This window comes from Pseudorasbora parva, chromosome 15 (assembly GCF_024679245.1).
Source record: "Pseudorasbora parva isolate DD20220531a chromosome 15, ASM2467924v1, whole genome shotgun sequence".
Lineage (NCBI taxonomy): Eukaryota > Metazoa > Chordata > Actinopteri > Cypriniformes > Gobionidae > Pseudorasbora > Pseudorasbora parva.
In genome coordinates, this window is record NC_090186.1 from 1,928,510 (window position 1) to 1,944,747 (window position 16,238).

At 39.2% G+C, this 16,238-nt stretch overlaps 1 protein-coding gene across 2 annotated transcripts in view; it reads left to right on the forward strand.

Annotated features, from left to right (window-relative positions):
* Positions 1 to 16,238, forward strand: part of arhgap18 (Rho GTPase activating protein 18) — a 50,121-nt gene that overhangs the window by 17,256 nt on the left and 16,627 nt on the right. The window contains exons 3-4 of one of the 2 annotated variants that reach the window (XM_067416681.1): positions 5,897 to 6,132; positions 8,428 to 8,488. In XM_067416681.1, the coding sequence (XP_067272782.1) occupies positions 5,897 to 6,132; positions 8,428 to 8,488 (297 nt within the window). The remainder of the gene's footprint in view (positions 1 to 5,896; positions 6,133 to 8,427; positions 8,489 to 16,238) is intronic. The other variant, XM_067416682.1, reaches the window with a different exon arrangement.

Below are 16,238 nucleotides of genomic sequence, written 5' to 3' on the forward strand. Positions count from 1 at the left end.
CGTGATGGTAGAAAACTGTACATTTCTCGTCTATAACCACCCACTGCAACTTATACCAACGACGGAAATAAGCGCAGTTACAACAGCAAAATATGTGGGAGAGCACTGCTATAATGTGACTATATTGTATTGCAATAGGGAGCACTTCAAAGTCAATACCAAATCAAAACTAGTTAGCAAATCATTTATAATTGAAATAATTTAATGACAAAATCCAGTTATGGTTACACTTAAAATAGTTACAAAATAGATGAATGGGATGATAAAAACTTATACCATTAATCGTACCCAGCATGAATAGAATGTTACCTGAGAGATAGGGAGGGATAGAAAGAGAGAGATGGAGAGAGATGGAGAGAGATGGAGAGAGATGGAGAGAGATGGAGAGAGATGGAGAGAGATGGAGAGAGATGGAGAGAGATGGAGAGAGATGGAGAGAGATGGAGAGAGATGGAGAGAGATGGAGAGAGATGGAGAGAGATGGAGAGAGATGGAGAGAGATGGAGAGAGATGGGGAGGGATAGAAAGAGAGAGATGGAGAGAGATGGAGAGAGATGGAGAGAGATGGAGAGAGATGGAGAGAGATGGAGAGAGATGGAGAGAGATGGAGAGAGATGGAGAGAGATGGAGAGAGATGGAGAGAGATGGAGAGAGATGGAGAGAGATAGGGAGGGATAGAAAGAGAGAGATGGAGAGAGATGGAGAGAGATGGAGAGAGATGGAGAGAGATGGAGAGAGATGGAGAGAGCAAAGAAGCCCCCTAGAAGCGACAGCCAGAGCAAAAGCCCCCCGAGCAACAGTTGCAATCTTCTTTTATCCATCCCTTGACCATGTGACTGAAACCCTGAGACATTCAAACTGACCAATCAGAGCAAACTTCCCCAGCTGTACTACAGGTGTGGCACACATTTGGCCTACATGCCCTCAACGTCTCTTTTGCTGCGTCCCAATTCGCCTACTTATACTACGTCCTAAAAGTATGTACTCTTTTTGTGAAGAAAAAGTATATACTTTTGAGTGTGTAGCAGAAAACTATGCAAGCTTCGGGACTACTTCGCCATCTTTAACGGACTCTGTCGCTTAGTTACGTGCATCCCGTCACCCTTTATCTGCCCTGTCAATCATCATCAGATTCGTCACAGTTCAAATCCTCCACATGCAGATTAATCTCCTGCCGTATCGGAGAGAAATGTAGCCGCTCGTTGATCTGCCATGTGTGTGTCTTTAATGCAGAGACTCCTCGTGTGTTTGCAGTTTAAATATAATGATGCATTTAAAAGTTAATGGCCAAACGTGTCATTACTAAAGTCCTCAATGCTGCTGCGGGTGAAATATAATGTGGACAACACTGAATAAATATATTTTTGTCATGTTAAATATTAATAGTTGGTCACTCAAACCCCTTTATCTAAACTTCTCTACTTAACCGTCGAACTCGCACATCCGTCATGTTTGTAGTTTTTTAACGCTTTTTATCCGCGTTTGTAGTTCTAATCGAATCCTCGTCCAACTCGCAGTGGGTTGTGGGTAATATCAGCCGATAGAGTGCCCATCGATCCATACTGTGAATTCGGACCGGAAATAGTAAACCATCCGGGAATCTTTGGAATACTCTTTTCAACATACTACGATTTAGGACATACTAATTCTATTTTCGAATACTATTTAGGATGGATAGTATGCGAATTGGGACGCAGGGTTTGTCTTTAGGAATCCCAAACAGCGGGAGAGGGGGTGGAAAACAATAAAACAAATGTCTTTGTTCAAAGTCAAATATCTTTGATTATTTTGGATTCTTACACTGGCATGATTGCGACTGCGAGTGCGCGTCTCGCTCCAATAGTGTCCATCACCTGACTGGGGGTGAAACTTCCGATTTGAACTATGATGAACATTAATATTTCTTTATGAGTTTTAGCAAGCAGTTGTGTTGAAGGAAAATCATGGTCTCTAAACTGAGAATTGAATAAGGCACGCGCTTGTCAATTTGATAAATAATCCTCACCTGGTTGCGGACGCCGCCGTGTTCACGCGAGGGGAGGGGGAACAAAAGCAAGAGGAGGAAGGCAAACGAGCAGAGTGGCGGAATCAGAATGAAATATATCGGTATATACGATAGGTCAAAATCCATATCGAGCCATATCCATATCCATTTTAAGCATCGAGATATCGCCCACCCCTATCTTTACTGAAATTGTTTGGCTGTTAATTTGTCCAAAAGTGGTCAAACATTTCAGTAGCTGACTACTCTGTGCATCCCTAGTGTGTATCCACCTCCATTGTTTTGTCCATTTGTGCTTCCTCCATGGAGAAACACCGGCTTCACAACAAACAAGATAGCAAGCGACAAGCTATCAAACATACATACGCTTCGAACAGGAAAAGGACAACCGGCTTCCGGTTCAAACCCGCTATGAATCATGGGTAAATTCGCTCACCGGGAAAAAGGTGGATACTTCTCAAACTGCCTTTCCCAGAAGTGTTTCGGCTGCAGAGCTTGTCCCATCGGCTTAGGGTGTGCTATATATATTCGTAATTGTTGTTTTAAAGGGATAGTTGATGATTTGGGTCGCCAATGTCACGTGATTTCAGCAGTTTGACACGATCCGAATCATTAAACGATTCACACCGTTTGAATCTTTTTGGAGGAACCCGGAAGAGAAGCCAATGCTGAATAAAGTCGTAGTTTTTGTTATTTTTGGACCCAAATGTATTTTGGATGCTTCAAGAGACTCTAATTAACCCACTGATGTCTCATATGGACTACTGTGATGATGTTTTTATTCCCTTTCTGGACATGGACAGTATAGTGTGCATACACTTGCATACGCTCTCAGACTAAATATAAAATATCTTAAACTGTGTGTGAAGATGAACGGAGGTCTGACGGGTGTGGAGCGACATTAGGGAGAGGAGTTAATGACAGACATTTCATTATGGGGTGAATTGACCCTTTAAGACACGAACCGATCGGTTTCTGAGAGAAACACAACAGTATTTATGTTAGTTTTACCTCTTATCAGATGAATCTCATCTAGTGAAACCGGCACGATCATAGTATATATTATGTAGATGCCTCATTCAGCCGATCTGAGCAGGCACTAATGAGGCATCTATAATATATATACCTATGATCGCGCCATTTTGACCTTTTCAGATGGAAGTAATTACTTAGAATAACTTATTCATTCATGACGTTTAATATTTATTCTTTTATTTGTTTTTCTTCAGAATGTTTCTTACATTTACATTTATGCATCTGGCAGATGCTTTTATCCAAAGCGACATACATTACATTTTAAGGTACACATTTTTTGTCACTTCTTCTTCATTTGAGATGCACTCTCAGAAAAAAAAGGTACAGTGCTGTCACTGAGGCTGCACACTAAGGTACAAACGTGAAAAGGCACATCTTTGTACTTACTAAATGGTACGTATTAGTACCTTAAAAGGTACATAAAAGCTTTTTTTACCTTTTTTGGTTTTGTACCTTAGGGTACCCTCCCAGTGACAGCACTGTACCTTTTTTCTTTCAAACCATCGGCGATTCATTCAAAACATTATTTGGTGTTGCTAAGCTTCAATGTACAAGCCATTATTGCAAAAGATTGTGATGACAAATGGATTTCTTGGACATTTTCAACATATTTTCAGCTGAGTTCAGCAAGATTAAAACATGACTTGTACTTGCACTTCTGCCAGACTCCTCACACACACACACACACACACACACACACACACACACACACACACACACACACACACACACACACACACACACACACTGACCCTAAACCTACCCATCACAGGAAACATTCTGCATTTTTACTTTCTCAAAAAAACATCATTTAGTGTTTTTAAGGCCATTTGAATTATGAGGACATTTGATATGTCCTCATAAACCACATTTATAGAGTAATACCAGTGTAATACCCATGTAGTTATACAAATTTGTGTCCTCATAAACAGGCTCTCACACACACACACACACACACACACACACACACACACACACACACACACACACACACACACACACACACACACACACACACACACACACACACAGCTCCAAAAATTCTGTCATCCTTTACCTCAACTTGTTTCAAACCTGTATGAGTGTCTTTCTTCTGCTGAACACAAAGGAAGATATTTTGAAGATTACCAAACACTAAACACACTCTAAAATATTTGACGATTATATATGTTTTCAATCTAAATGCATTGCTCAAGGCGGTGTATGTTTATATTCCTCCACGTTTAAGGACAATAGGCGTAGCTTACAGGAAGAACCCGCAGTAAAGACCTCAGACGGAGATCGGTCGTGACATCAGCAGGAATTGTTTGGCTCCTGCATTGTGAAGTTACAGGAAGATATTTGTGCTTCCCGTCAGCTCACCACGGCTATGATGACAATAACACATTGTGATATGCATATACATGACCTCAATCATTTTTTGTGATGTAATATATCGGCCATTATGTTTACATGATAATGAATGTCTCCAATATTTTACTGGATTGTGCCGTCATCTTGTATATTTTCCGTGGCGGAGGCGAAAGTGGTTCTCAGTTCCTTCATACACAGAGCGGTTATCCACAGGTAAAGTGTTTTCCTGACAACCCATTCCGGTGCACATATAAACGCCACCGCAGAATGACGAGAGTTAAAGCCCTTTCACTAGGGAAAATCTTTATTTACTATTTATTATTTTTTTTTATTTTTTTTTGGAAAATATATTTTTTACCCTTAATTTCCATGATCTAAAGAACTAAAAGGTTGTCATTAGAAATTGTGTAGGTCTACTTGCATTATAATGCTGATATATTAGAATATATCAGATATATCAGTGGCATAAAATAGTCTTAAAATGACAATAATATTGTTTATTATTTGTGGGATGATATATCGTGAAACAAAAAGTAGTTATCGTGACAGACCTAATCATTTATCCTGGGCGATTCATACAACACTACAAAAAATGCTTCCAGTCTAAATATCTAAAAATTATTAAATCAAGATTAATTTACTAGATAAGTAAAATGACATAGGATATGTTTTCTTGTTTTCTTAAAAAATAAAATCAAAATCAAGATCAAAATGATCTTGAAAACACATATCATTGGAAAGGTCAGAGTCTCAAGGTTCCATTTTTTGGTGATAGTTTTATGATAGAAATGATATAAGTGAAGAAAAATGTACAGGAAACTGCATAAAAAAAAACAATATCAAAATGATCTGCAAATGGGGTGAGAAAAATAATCTTATTTCTGTTTGGGACGGAAACAAGAAACAATCAGAAATAAAGTTTAAATCAATCAGAAATAAGATTATTTTTCTCACCCCATTGGCAGATCATTTATCTTATTTTAAGCAAAAACTCTCTTCATTTAGATAGATTTTATTTTAAAGAAAACAAGAAAAAAAGGATCTTATGATTATTGCTGAAGTGAAATCATTGAAAAAGTTATGGTTAAAATGTAAATGTACTGAGAATGAAAAATACAGTACTAAATATTTTTTATTTTATATAAAATATATATTTTACAAAAAATGTTTTACTCTAAAATTACGATCAAATCAAAGCCATATGTCTAACCAAGTTGTGTTCCAAATTTGAAGTTGATATCACAAAAATTGCAGTCCCCATGAGATTTCTTTAAGCGCTAAACCAAAAATAGCCACCGGGTGTCATTCAATTTCCATTGATACAGTTTCCTGTAAATTTCTCTTCACTTATATCATTTCTATCATAAAACTATCACCAAATATGGAACCTTGAGACTCTGACCTTTCCAATGATATGTTTTTTCAAGATTAGAAAAGTTTTGATTATAAAGTAGTTCAAATGCATTTAGTGATATGAAACATGACTTCTCTTCATATGTTCTGCAGAGGGCGAGCAGGAGGAGGCGTGGCTGATGGAGGCGGGGCTTGCGACGCTGTTCGACGAATCGGCTTCAGGCGGCGAGGACAGCATGGCGCTTCTGTCTACGCTAACCCGAACGCAAGCGGCCGCTGTGGAGAGACGCGTGGAGACGCTCAAGCAAACTCTACGCAAGCGGAACAAGCCGTACAGCGTCCCAGACGTCCGAGAGATCTTCAAACCACCGCCCGCTGCACAGAGCAAAGTACGTCACCACATAATCAAATGCATATAATCAAGCATATTAATTATGCTAATGAGGAATATCATGATGTTTGTTCCTGGAAGAAACTCAAGACTACAATGGAGGCGTTTGCAGAGCTTAAAGAAGGATTATCATGGAAAAAAGTTGACACTTCTTTTGAACGTAGAGCTTTTAATACATTTATGCATTAACAGACGCTTTTATGCGACTTACAACTGAGGAGTACAGGAAGCGATCTGTCATGAAGAGGTGAAGAAACGCAAAAAGTGCCCTAAATACAAAGATTTGGATATTACAGTAGCAAAAAAAGAGGGAAGAGAGAAAAGTAAAGGAGGAAGAGGAAGATAATAAGGGGCTGAATGTAAGAAGACACATTTTGAGTCTGTGAACTAATACAGGCAAAGTGTGTGTCGCCGTCCTGTGGTTATTAAAGCACAGTCTAGCTCTTTATTCCTCTCCCAAATGGTTTTATTCAGTTTAAAGCATTGGCATGTGATAAAGTTCATGCAGGACGTCCAACTAGTGTTCCCTGTTAATAAACATTTCAGCACAGTGTAATGAGTAACTGAGGGTTTGAGGGATCTGTGATAAATCACCGATGCTATTCTGAGCAGTTTATTAAGGAAAGCCATAAGTGATGATTTATGTTTCTGCTGGACGCTGCACTAAATAATCTATTTAAAAAGTAATGTGTACAGCGCATGAAAACATCTCGTACATTTACTTAGCTAGGCAGACGCACACATTAGTTCACTGAAGAAGAAGCACCACTGGAAATGAACCGAACAAACAAAAATGTAGACAGATACAGGGATAACCTAATATTGTGTTGGTCTTCCTTTTGCTGACCCGTCGAGGCGTGGACTCCTCTAGACCCCTGAAGGTGTGCTGTGGTATCTGGCACCAAGATGTTAGCAGCAGATCCTTTAAGTCCTGTAAGTTGCTATGTGGATCGGACTTGTTTGTTCAGCTCATCCCACAGATGCTCGATTGGATTGAGATCTGGGGAATCTGGAGGCCGAGTCGACGCCTCAAACTGGTCGTTGTGCTCCTCAAACCATTCCTGAAGCATTTGTGCTTTGTGTCAGGAGCATTATCCTGCTGGAAGAGCCACAGCCACCAGAATACCGTTTCCATGAAAGGCTGAACATGGTCTCAGCAATGCTTAGGTAGGTGGAGCGTGTCAAAGTAACATCCACATGGATGGAGGACCCAAGGTTTCCCAGCAGAACATTGGCCAAAGCATCACACTGCCTCCGCCGGCTCGCCTTCTTCCCATAGTGCATCCTGGGGCCATGTGTTCCTCAGGTAAGCCACACACGCAACAAACTGAGCTGCTCTGTGTATTCTGACAGCTTTCTATCAGAACCAGCATTAACTTCTGGAGCAGTTTGAGCTCCAGTAGCTCGTCTGTTTGATCGGACCCCACGGGCCAGCCTTCGCTCCCCACGTGCATCAATGAGCCTTGGCCGCCCATGACCCTGTGGCCGGTTCTCCACTGGTCCTTCCTTGGAGCACTTTTGATAGATACTGACCACTGCAGACCGGGAACAGCCCACAAGAGCTGCAGTTTTGGAGATGCTCTGACCCAGTCGTCTAGCCGTCACAATCTGGCCAAACTCGCTCAAATCCTTACGCTTGCCCATTTCTCCTGCTTCACACACATCAACTCTGAGGACTAAATGTTCACTTGCTGCCTAATATATCCCACCCACTAACAGGAGCCGTGATGAAGAGATCATCAGTGTTATTCAGCGGTCATAATGTTATGCCTGATTGCTGACAGTGATGATGATGAATCTTGTCATTGTTATCCTGGTATATGGCCATGATGTGTCTTCCTGCATAGTCCTTTAAGAAATGAAAAGCTACACACGCCATCCATTAGTGTTGCCACATGTGATAAACACTTCAGTAATGATTTAATCATTAAGCATTTGCCCATTTATAGCCAAACAGCCAATTTCGGCCGGGCAGTGTATAATAATAAAAACGTAGGTTGTGGAAAATATAAATTATACTTGTTTGGTTTGTGTGAAATATGACTTGAACATGTGATTTGCTCCAACCTCTGACAGAAAGAGTCACATGATCAGCGTCACTAACTTACTAAAAAACTGGATTAGTCTCCTAAAAATGTAGAATATGAAAGATTTCCATTCTCACACTTTCGGTTCCCTGAGTATATTGCACATATTTTGATGAACGGCACTGAATATGTTTGTTTTTAACGTATCATTGCACATGCTAACAGTTTGCTCTTCTCTCTCTTGTTGTTCATTATTTCTGACAAAGCAGGATGAGGCAGAATCCACAGAGAGAAGTGGGAGCGGTAAACTGGAAGAGGAAGGACTGGGTATGTGTTTTATGGCATCGCTAGAAATGCAAAGAAAGCAACACAGACACACACACACACACACACACACACACACACACACACACACACACACACACGTAAGTAGTGTTTCCATGTTTTATGGGGACTCTCCATAGGCGTAATGGTTTTTATACTGTACAAACCGTATTTTCTATCACCTTACACTGCCCCTAAACCTACCCGTCACACACACAGCCCCTAAACCTACCCATCACACACACACACACACACACACAGCCCCTAAACCTACCCATCACACACACACACACACACACACACAGCCCCTAAACCTACCCATCACACACAGACACACACACACACACACACACACACACACAGCCCCTAAACCTACCCATCACACACACACACACACACACACACACAGCCCCTAAACCTACCCATCACACACAAACACATACACACACACACACACACACACACACACACACACACACACACACACACACACACACACACACACACACACACACACACACACACACACACACACACAGCCCCTAAACCTACCCATCACAGGAAACATTCTGCATTTTTACTTTCTCAAAAAACTCCTCCTGTGTGATTTATAAGATGTTTTCCTCATGGGGACCTAAAAATGTCCCCACAAGGACAAGGATTTCGGATATTGCCACCGTTTTGTCCCCATAACGTAGGGATTACACACGCACACGCACACGCACGCACACATGCACACACACACACACGCACGCACGCACACACACACACACACACACACACACACACTGGAGTGTCCAGAAATGAGTTCACCGTAACTAAAATGAAATCTCGCCTGACGCAGCCTCGGGCACAATATAAAGGTTCATTTGTTTCTGAATGACAATTGCTAAAGTGGAAATAAACATGACGCAGGTGTTGTAAAGTCATTTCTCGTAAGCGCAGGAGAATTTTGAAAGGCATTTTTAGTGCTGGGCTATCTTGTTTTACAGTGTTCATACTTTATCCCAGGCTAGTAATCAATCCTGGTTGTCAGGTTGTGAGATTTCACACTGTACATTAACATTGGGTGCTTATTAATGTTCTTATATATAGTGTTAATCACACCAGGTGAGGACACGGCTTGCTTCAGATCAGATCAGTGGAAAACGCTAAATAATGATCAGTGGAAACGCTAAATAATGATCAGTGGAAACGCTAAATAATGATCAGTGGAAACGCTAAATAATGATCAGTGGAAACGCTAAATAATGATCAGTGGAAACGCTAAATAATGATCAGTGGAAACGCTAAATAATGATCAGTGGAAACGCTAAATAATGATCAGTGGAAACGCTAAATAATGATCAGTGGAAACGCTAAATAATGATCAGTGGAAACGCTAAATAATGATCAGTGGAAACGCTAAATAATGATCAGTGGAAACGCTAAATAATGATCAGTGGAAACGCTAAATAATGATCAGTGGAAACGCTAAATAATGATCAGTGGAAACGCTAAATAATGATCAGTGGAAACGCTAAATAATGATCAGTGGAAACGCTAAATAATGATCAGTGGAAACGCTAAATAATGATCAGTGGAAACGCTAAATAATGATCAGTGGAAACGCTAAATAATGATCAGTGGAAACGCTAAATAATGATCAGTGGAAACGCTAAATAATGATCAGTGGAAACGCTAAATAATGATCAGTGGAAAACGCTAAATAATGATCAGTGGAAACGCTAAATAATGATCAGTGGAAACGCTAAATAATGATCAGTGGAAACGCTAAATAATGATCAGTGGAAACGCTAAATAATGATCAGTGGAAACGCTAAATAATAGTGTTGTAGTCAAGACCACCTAAACCGAGACCAAGACAAGACCAAGACTTTGAAGGGCCGAGACCAAGACAAGACCAAGACTTTGAAGGGCCGAGACCGAGTCAAGACCAAGACCAAGACAGGCCGAGACCGAGTCAAGACCGAGACCAATGCATGACCCCACACTTATGATAAAATGTGGAATATGCATATGATTGGCACTTCTCTCGTATGTGTGGGTGTGTAAGTGTACCATGAGAGAAGTTTTGATCAATTAATCAGGCATTGCAGCTTTGTGGGAATTAATCTTTTTCCTATATAAGCAAATAACACTTAACTTTTCGTCTATGGGAGGCACTGAAGACGACGTGTCCATATTGTTTACAGTCTATGGTGGACACAAACACCAAACTGACACTAACAGAGTTTTGTGTTTTGTTTTGTGAAAAGCGCTCAATCCCATTTTAAAACTCAAAGTTCCCTAAGAATGCTAATCTGGGTGAGGTATTAATCTCAGACACAGTCCATTATGTCTTAAATGAATGTGAATAACAGGAGGTGGAATATGTATCATACAGATATTAGTATGCTGCTTAAGCAAATTATTTTATATATGTACATATTTTTCATTTACAAATTGAAAATGTTATTGTGCAGCTTTATTGTGCAACAACAAGGAAAATAAACCCTGCACTTGCATTTTTTGATTAACTACAGTTTGATTTAAGAAATATCTCACATGTGCAGGGTTTTTCCTGGGTCAAAAATGGTCTTTGGTGGTGGCTGACAGACCTACACACACACACACACACACCATTTTTTTTTTTTAAATGCAACGAAACAATCATTTTTTATTATCTTATGTTTATATCTCCTATTATGTATGATCTCTTATCTTGATGTTTCTTTTGTTCCAACAGGTTGAATTGTTTTGGTATATAATCATATCAATATTAGAAATAGCATTAACAGTTAACAAATAGCCACATTTTCTGCCATATACAATTTAATAAAATGATCAGCTAGCTAACAAACAACTTTGTTCTGTTTTCACCTCACTCTAGTCTAAACTAAATGATTTTAGACTATTTATTTTACTACACATTCAACATACATAAGCTGAAATACGGTGGATAGTTAAAACTAATAAATCTTACTCTCCACTCTTGCTAAATTGGGTAAGCACACTTGTGTTCTCATTTCTGAGGTGTTTTGAGTAAATGATTAAACTGATTCGTTCAGTTCATTGTTGAACAGATCAGTTCTTATTACCGTCGTTAAAATGATTCGGTTCAAATGAGTCATTTGGTCGTGAATCGGACATTAGCAGACCCGTTGTGTGTGAATCACGGCTGTCAGAACATCGCGGAAGGTTTGTCACACAGAAAACACTTCATAACTGGATAGAAATTGTTTCCTGTTTATTTAATGTATGATTTATGTCAGCTGTTTAGCTTGTCAAACGTTTTTTGAGCGCATGCAATTCACACCGAGCGGTACTTCAAAACAGTTGTCCGAACGCGCAACGTTCAACATGGATTCGGTTTTCTGAACTTTTGATTTAGCTTAAAATGTGAAGTATAAGAGAGAGCTTATGTGCTTATTTTGAAGATAGAGAGAGTGCGCGCAGGGTGGAGTTCTCTGCTCTTTATATGCCTTCAGCTGTGGTCTTGACCGGTCTTGAGACAAAATCCCGAGTCATCTTCGCCCGAGACCGAGACGAGACCGAGTAAAAATGCGGTCGATACCGAGACGAGACCAAGACCTTTAAAAAGTGGTCTCGAGACCGGTCTCGAGACCAAGACCGATCTCGAGTACTACAACACTACTAAATAATGATCAGTGGAAACGCTAAATAATGATCAGTGGAAACGCTAAATAATGATCAGTGGAAACGCTAAATAATGATCAGTGGAAACGCTAAATAATGATCAGTGGAAACGCTAAATAATGATCAGTGGAAACGCTAAATAATGATCAGTGGAAACGCTAAATAATGATCAGTGGAAACGCTAAATAATGATCAGTGGAAACGCTAAATAATGATCAGTGGAAAACGCTAAATAATGATCAGTGGAAACGCTAAATAATGATCAGTGGAAACGCTAAATAATGATCAGTGGAAACGCTAAATAATGATCAGTGGAAACGCTAAATAATGATCAGTGGAAAACGCTAAATAATGATCAGTGGAAAACGCTAAATAATGATCAGTGGAAACGCTAAATAATGATCAGTGGAAACGCTAAATAATGATCAGTGGAAACGCTAAATAATGATCAGTGGAAACGCTAAATAATGATCAGTGGAAAACGCTAAATAATGATCAGTGGAAACTAGTGTTGTAGTCAAGACCACCTAAACCGAGACCAAGACTTTGAAGGGCCGAGACCAAGACAAGACCAAGACTTTGAAGGGCCGAGACCGAGTCAAGACCAAGACTTTGAAGGGCCGAGACCGAGTCAAGACCAAGACTTTGAAGGGCCGAGACCAAGACAAGACCAAGACTTTGAAGGGCCGAGACCAAGACAAGACCAAGACTTTGAAGGGCCGAGACCAAGACAAGACCAAGACTTTGAAGGGCCGAGACCAAGACAAGACCAAGACTTTGAAGGGCCGAGACCGAGTCAAGACCAAGACCAAGACAGGCCGAGACCGAGTCAAGACCGAGACCAATGCATGACCCCACACTTATGATAAAATGTGGAATATGCATATGATTGGCACTTCTCTCGTATGTGTGGGTGTGTAAGTGTACCATGAGAGAAGTTTTGATCAATTAATCAGGCATTGCAGCTTTGTGGGAATTAATCTTTTTCCTATATAAGCAAATAACACTTAACTTTTCGTCTATGGGAGGCACTGAAGACGACGTGTCCATATTGTTTACAGTCTATGGTGGACACAAACACCAAACTGACACTAACAGAGTTTTGTGTTTTGTTTTGTGAAAAGCGCTCAATCCCATTTTAAAACTCAAAGTTCCCTAAGAATGCTAATCTGGGTGAGGTATTAATCTCAGACACAGTCCATTATGTCTTAAATGAATGTGAATAACAGGAGGTGGAATATGTATCATACAGATATTAGTATGCTGCTTAAGCAAATTATTTTATATATGTACATATTTTTCATTTACAAATTGAAAATGTTATTGTGCAGCTTTATTGTGCAACAACAAGGAAAATAAACCCTGCACTTGCATTTTTTGATTAACTACAGTTTGATTTAAGAAATATCTCACATGTGCAGGGTTTTTCCTGGGTCAAAAATGGTCTTTGGTGGTGGCTGACAGACCTACACACACACACACACACACCATTTTTTTTTTTTAAATGCAACGAAACAATCATTTTTTATTATCTTATGTTTATATCTCCTATTATGTATGATCTCTTATCTTGATGTTTCTTTTGTTCCAACAGGTTGAATTGTTTTGGTATATAATCATATCAATATTAGAAATAGCATTAACAGTTAACAAATAGCCACATTTTCTGCCATATACAATTTAATAAAATGATCAGCTAGCTAACAAACAACTTTGTTCTGTTTTCACCTCACTCCAGTCTAAACTAAATGATTTTAGACTATTTATTTTACTACACATTCAACATACATAAGCTGAAATACGGTGGATAGTTAAAACTAATAAATCTTACTCTCCACTCTTGCTAAATTGGGTAAGCACACTTGTGTTCTCATTTCTGAGGTGTTTTGAGTAAATGATTAAACTGATTCGTTCAGTTCATTGTTGAACAGATCAGTTCTTATTACCGTCGTTAAAATGATTCGGTTCAAATGAGTCATTTGGTCGTGAATCGGACATTAGCAGACCCGTTGTGTGTGAATCACGGCTGTCAGAACATCGCGGAAGGTTTGTCACACAGAAAACACTTCATAACTGGATAGAAATTGTTTCCTGTTTATTTAATGTATGATTTATGTCAGCTGTTTAGCTTGTCAAACGTTTTTTGAGCGCATGCAATTCACACCGAGCGGTACTTCAAAACAGTTGTCCGAACGCGCAACGTTCAACATGGATTCGGTTTTCTGAACTTTTGATTTAGCTTAAAATGTGAAGTATAAGAGAGAGCTTATGTGCTTATTTTGAAGATAGAGAGAGTGCGCGCAGGGTGGAGTTCTCTGCTCTTTATATGCCTTCAGCTGTGGTCTTGACCGGTCTTGAGACAAAATCCCGAGTCATCTTCGCCCGAGACCGAGACGAGACCGAGTAAAAATGCGGTCGATACCGAGACGAGACCAAGACCTTTAAAAAGTGGTCTCGAGACCGGTCTCGAGACCAAGACCGATCTCGAGTACTACAACACTAGTGGAAACGCTAAATAATGATCAGTGGAAAACGCTAAATAATGATCAGTGGAAACGCTAAATAATGATCAGTGGAAACGCTAAATAATGATCAGTGGAAAACGCTAAATAATGATCAGTGGAAACGCTAAATAATGATCAGTGGAAACGCTAAATAATGATCAGTGGAAACGCTAAATAATGATCAGTGGAAACGCTAAATAATGATCAGTGGAAACGCTAAATAATGATCAGTGGAAAACGCTAAATAATGATCAGTGGAAACGCTAAATAATGATCAGTGGAAACGCTAAATAATGATCAGTGGAAACGCTAAATAATGATCAGTGGAAACGCTAAATAATGATCAGTGGAAAACGCTAAATAATGATCAGTGGAAACGCTAAATAATGATCAGTGGAAACGCTAAATAATGATCAGTGGAAAACGCTAAATAATGATCAGTGGAAACGCTAAATAATGATCAGTGGAAAACGCTAAATAATGATCAGTGGAAAACGCTAATAAAAGTCTTAAATCTACGGCGACGCATTGCTGCCACATACATGTTTTTTTCTCCCACTCAATTATGTTGTTGTAATGAGATGTTATGTCGTTAAAATGACATTTTTCTAGTTAAAACTACATATTTTTTCTCCTAATAAGGACATATGTTGTATAGTGATTTGTACAAAATAAGTCTTTATCCACATTAGAGAATGTATAGGCTATGTGCCTTTGCCACTCTTCCATGTCTGAAAAGCAGCTGCTATAGGACACGGGTCATACGAAGCATTGCTACTGTAATAAATAATTGAGCATCCAAGCGCAAATATAGAAATTAGGCTATATAAATCCTCTAATGTGGATAAAGGCATATTTTATACACATCACCATACAACACATGTCCTTGTTAGGAGAAAATATGTTGTTTTAATGAGAAAAAAATGTTGTTTTAATGACATAACATCTTGTTATTATGAGAAAGGATGTAGATAAAACAACAGATCTCGTTATAACGAGAAAGAGATGTTAACTCAAACTGGTGCATCTAATTTAGGATGATAAATGGAGTGGAGGTGGACATTTTAAAGGCAGACTAACCGGTCTCCGAGGGTCAGAAATCTAGCTGAGGGACACGTGTTCAAATACTGATTAGCAGCTCTATCATACAAAGACATCCGATATTGTGATTTCTGGATGTTTTCTTTTAGATTTTGTCTTTCACAATTTCAGAGCCCTCCATGATTTCCTAGTGGGAGAACTTGCAAAGTAGCAGGCTGTTCAAATACTTAATTTCCTCGCTGTAGGGGACGGTTTCTTCAGGCGAACACATGGAGGTTTTTAACCGTTGCAGTCTGTCAGTCGTGTATTGCATGTGAATGGAAGCGAAATCAATGAGTAAAAAAACATGCATTATGTTAATTATTTATTTATTATGTAAACTGAATTTAAAAAGACGAGTAAACAATAATAAAATAAGAACAAATAAACAGATTACAAACAATAGCACAAATAAATACAATAGAATAAAAGAAACAAATGAAATACACTGCTTTACTTTTTCAGGTAGGTCTAACATTCAGGTAAGAAACTGAAAAAAAAAAGCAAAGTAATTCAATTTAAAACAACAT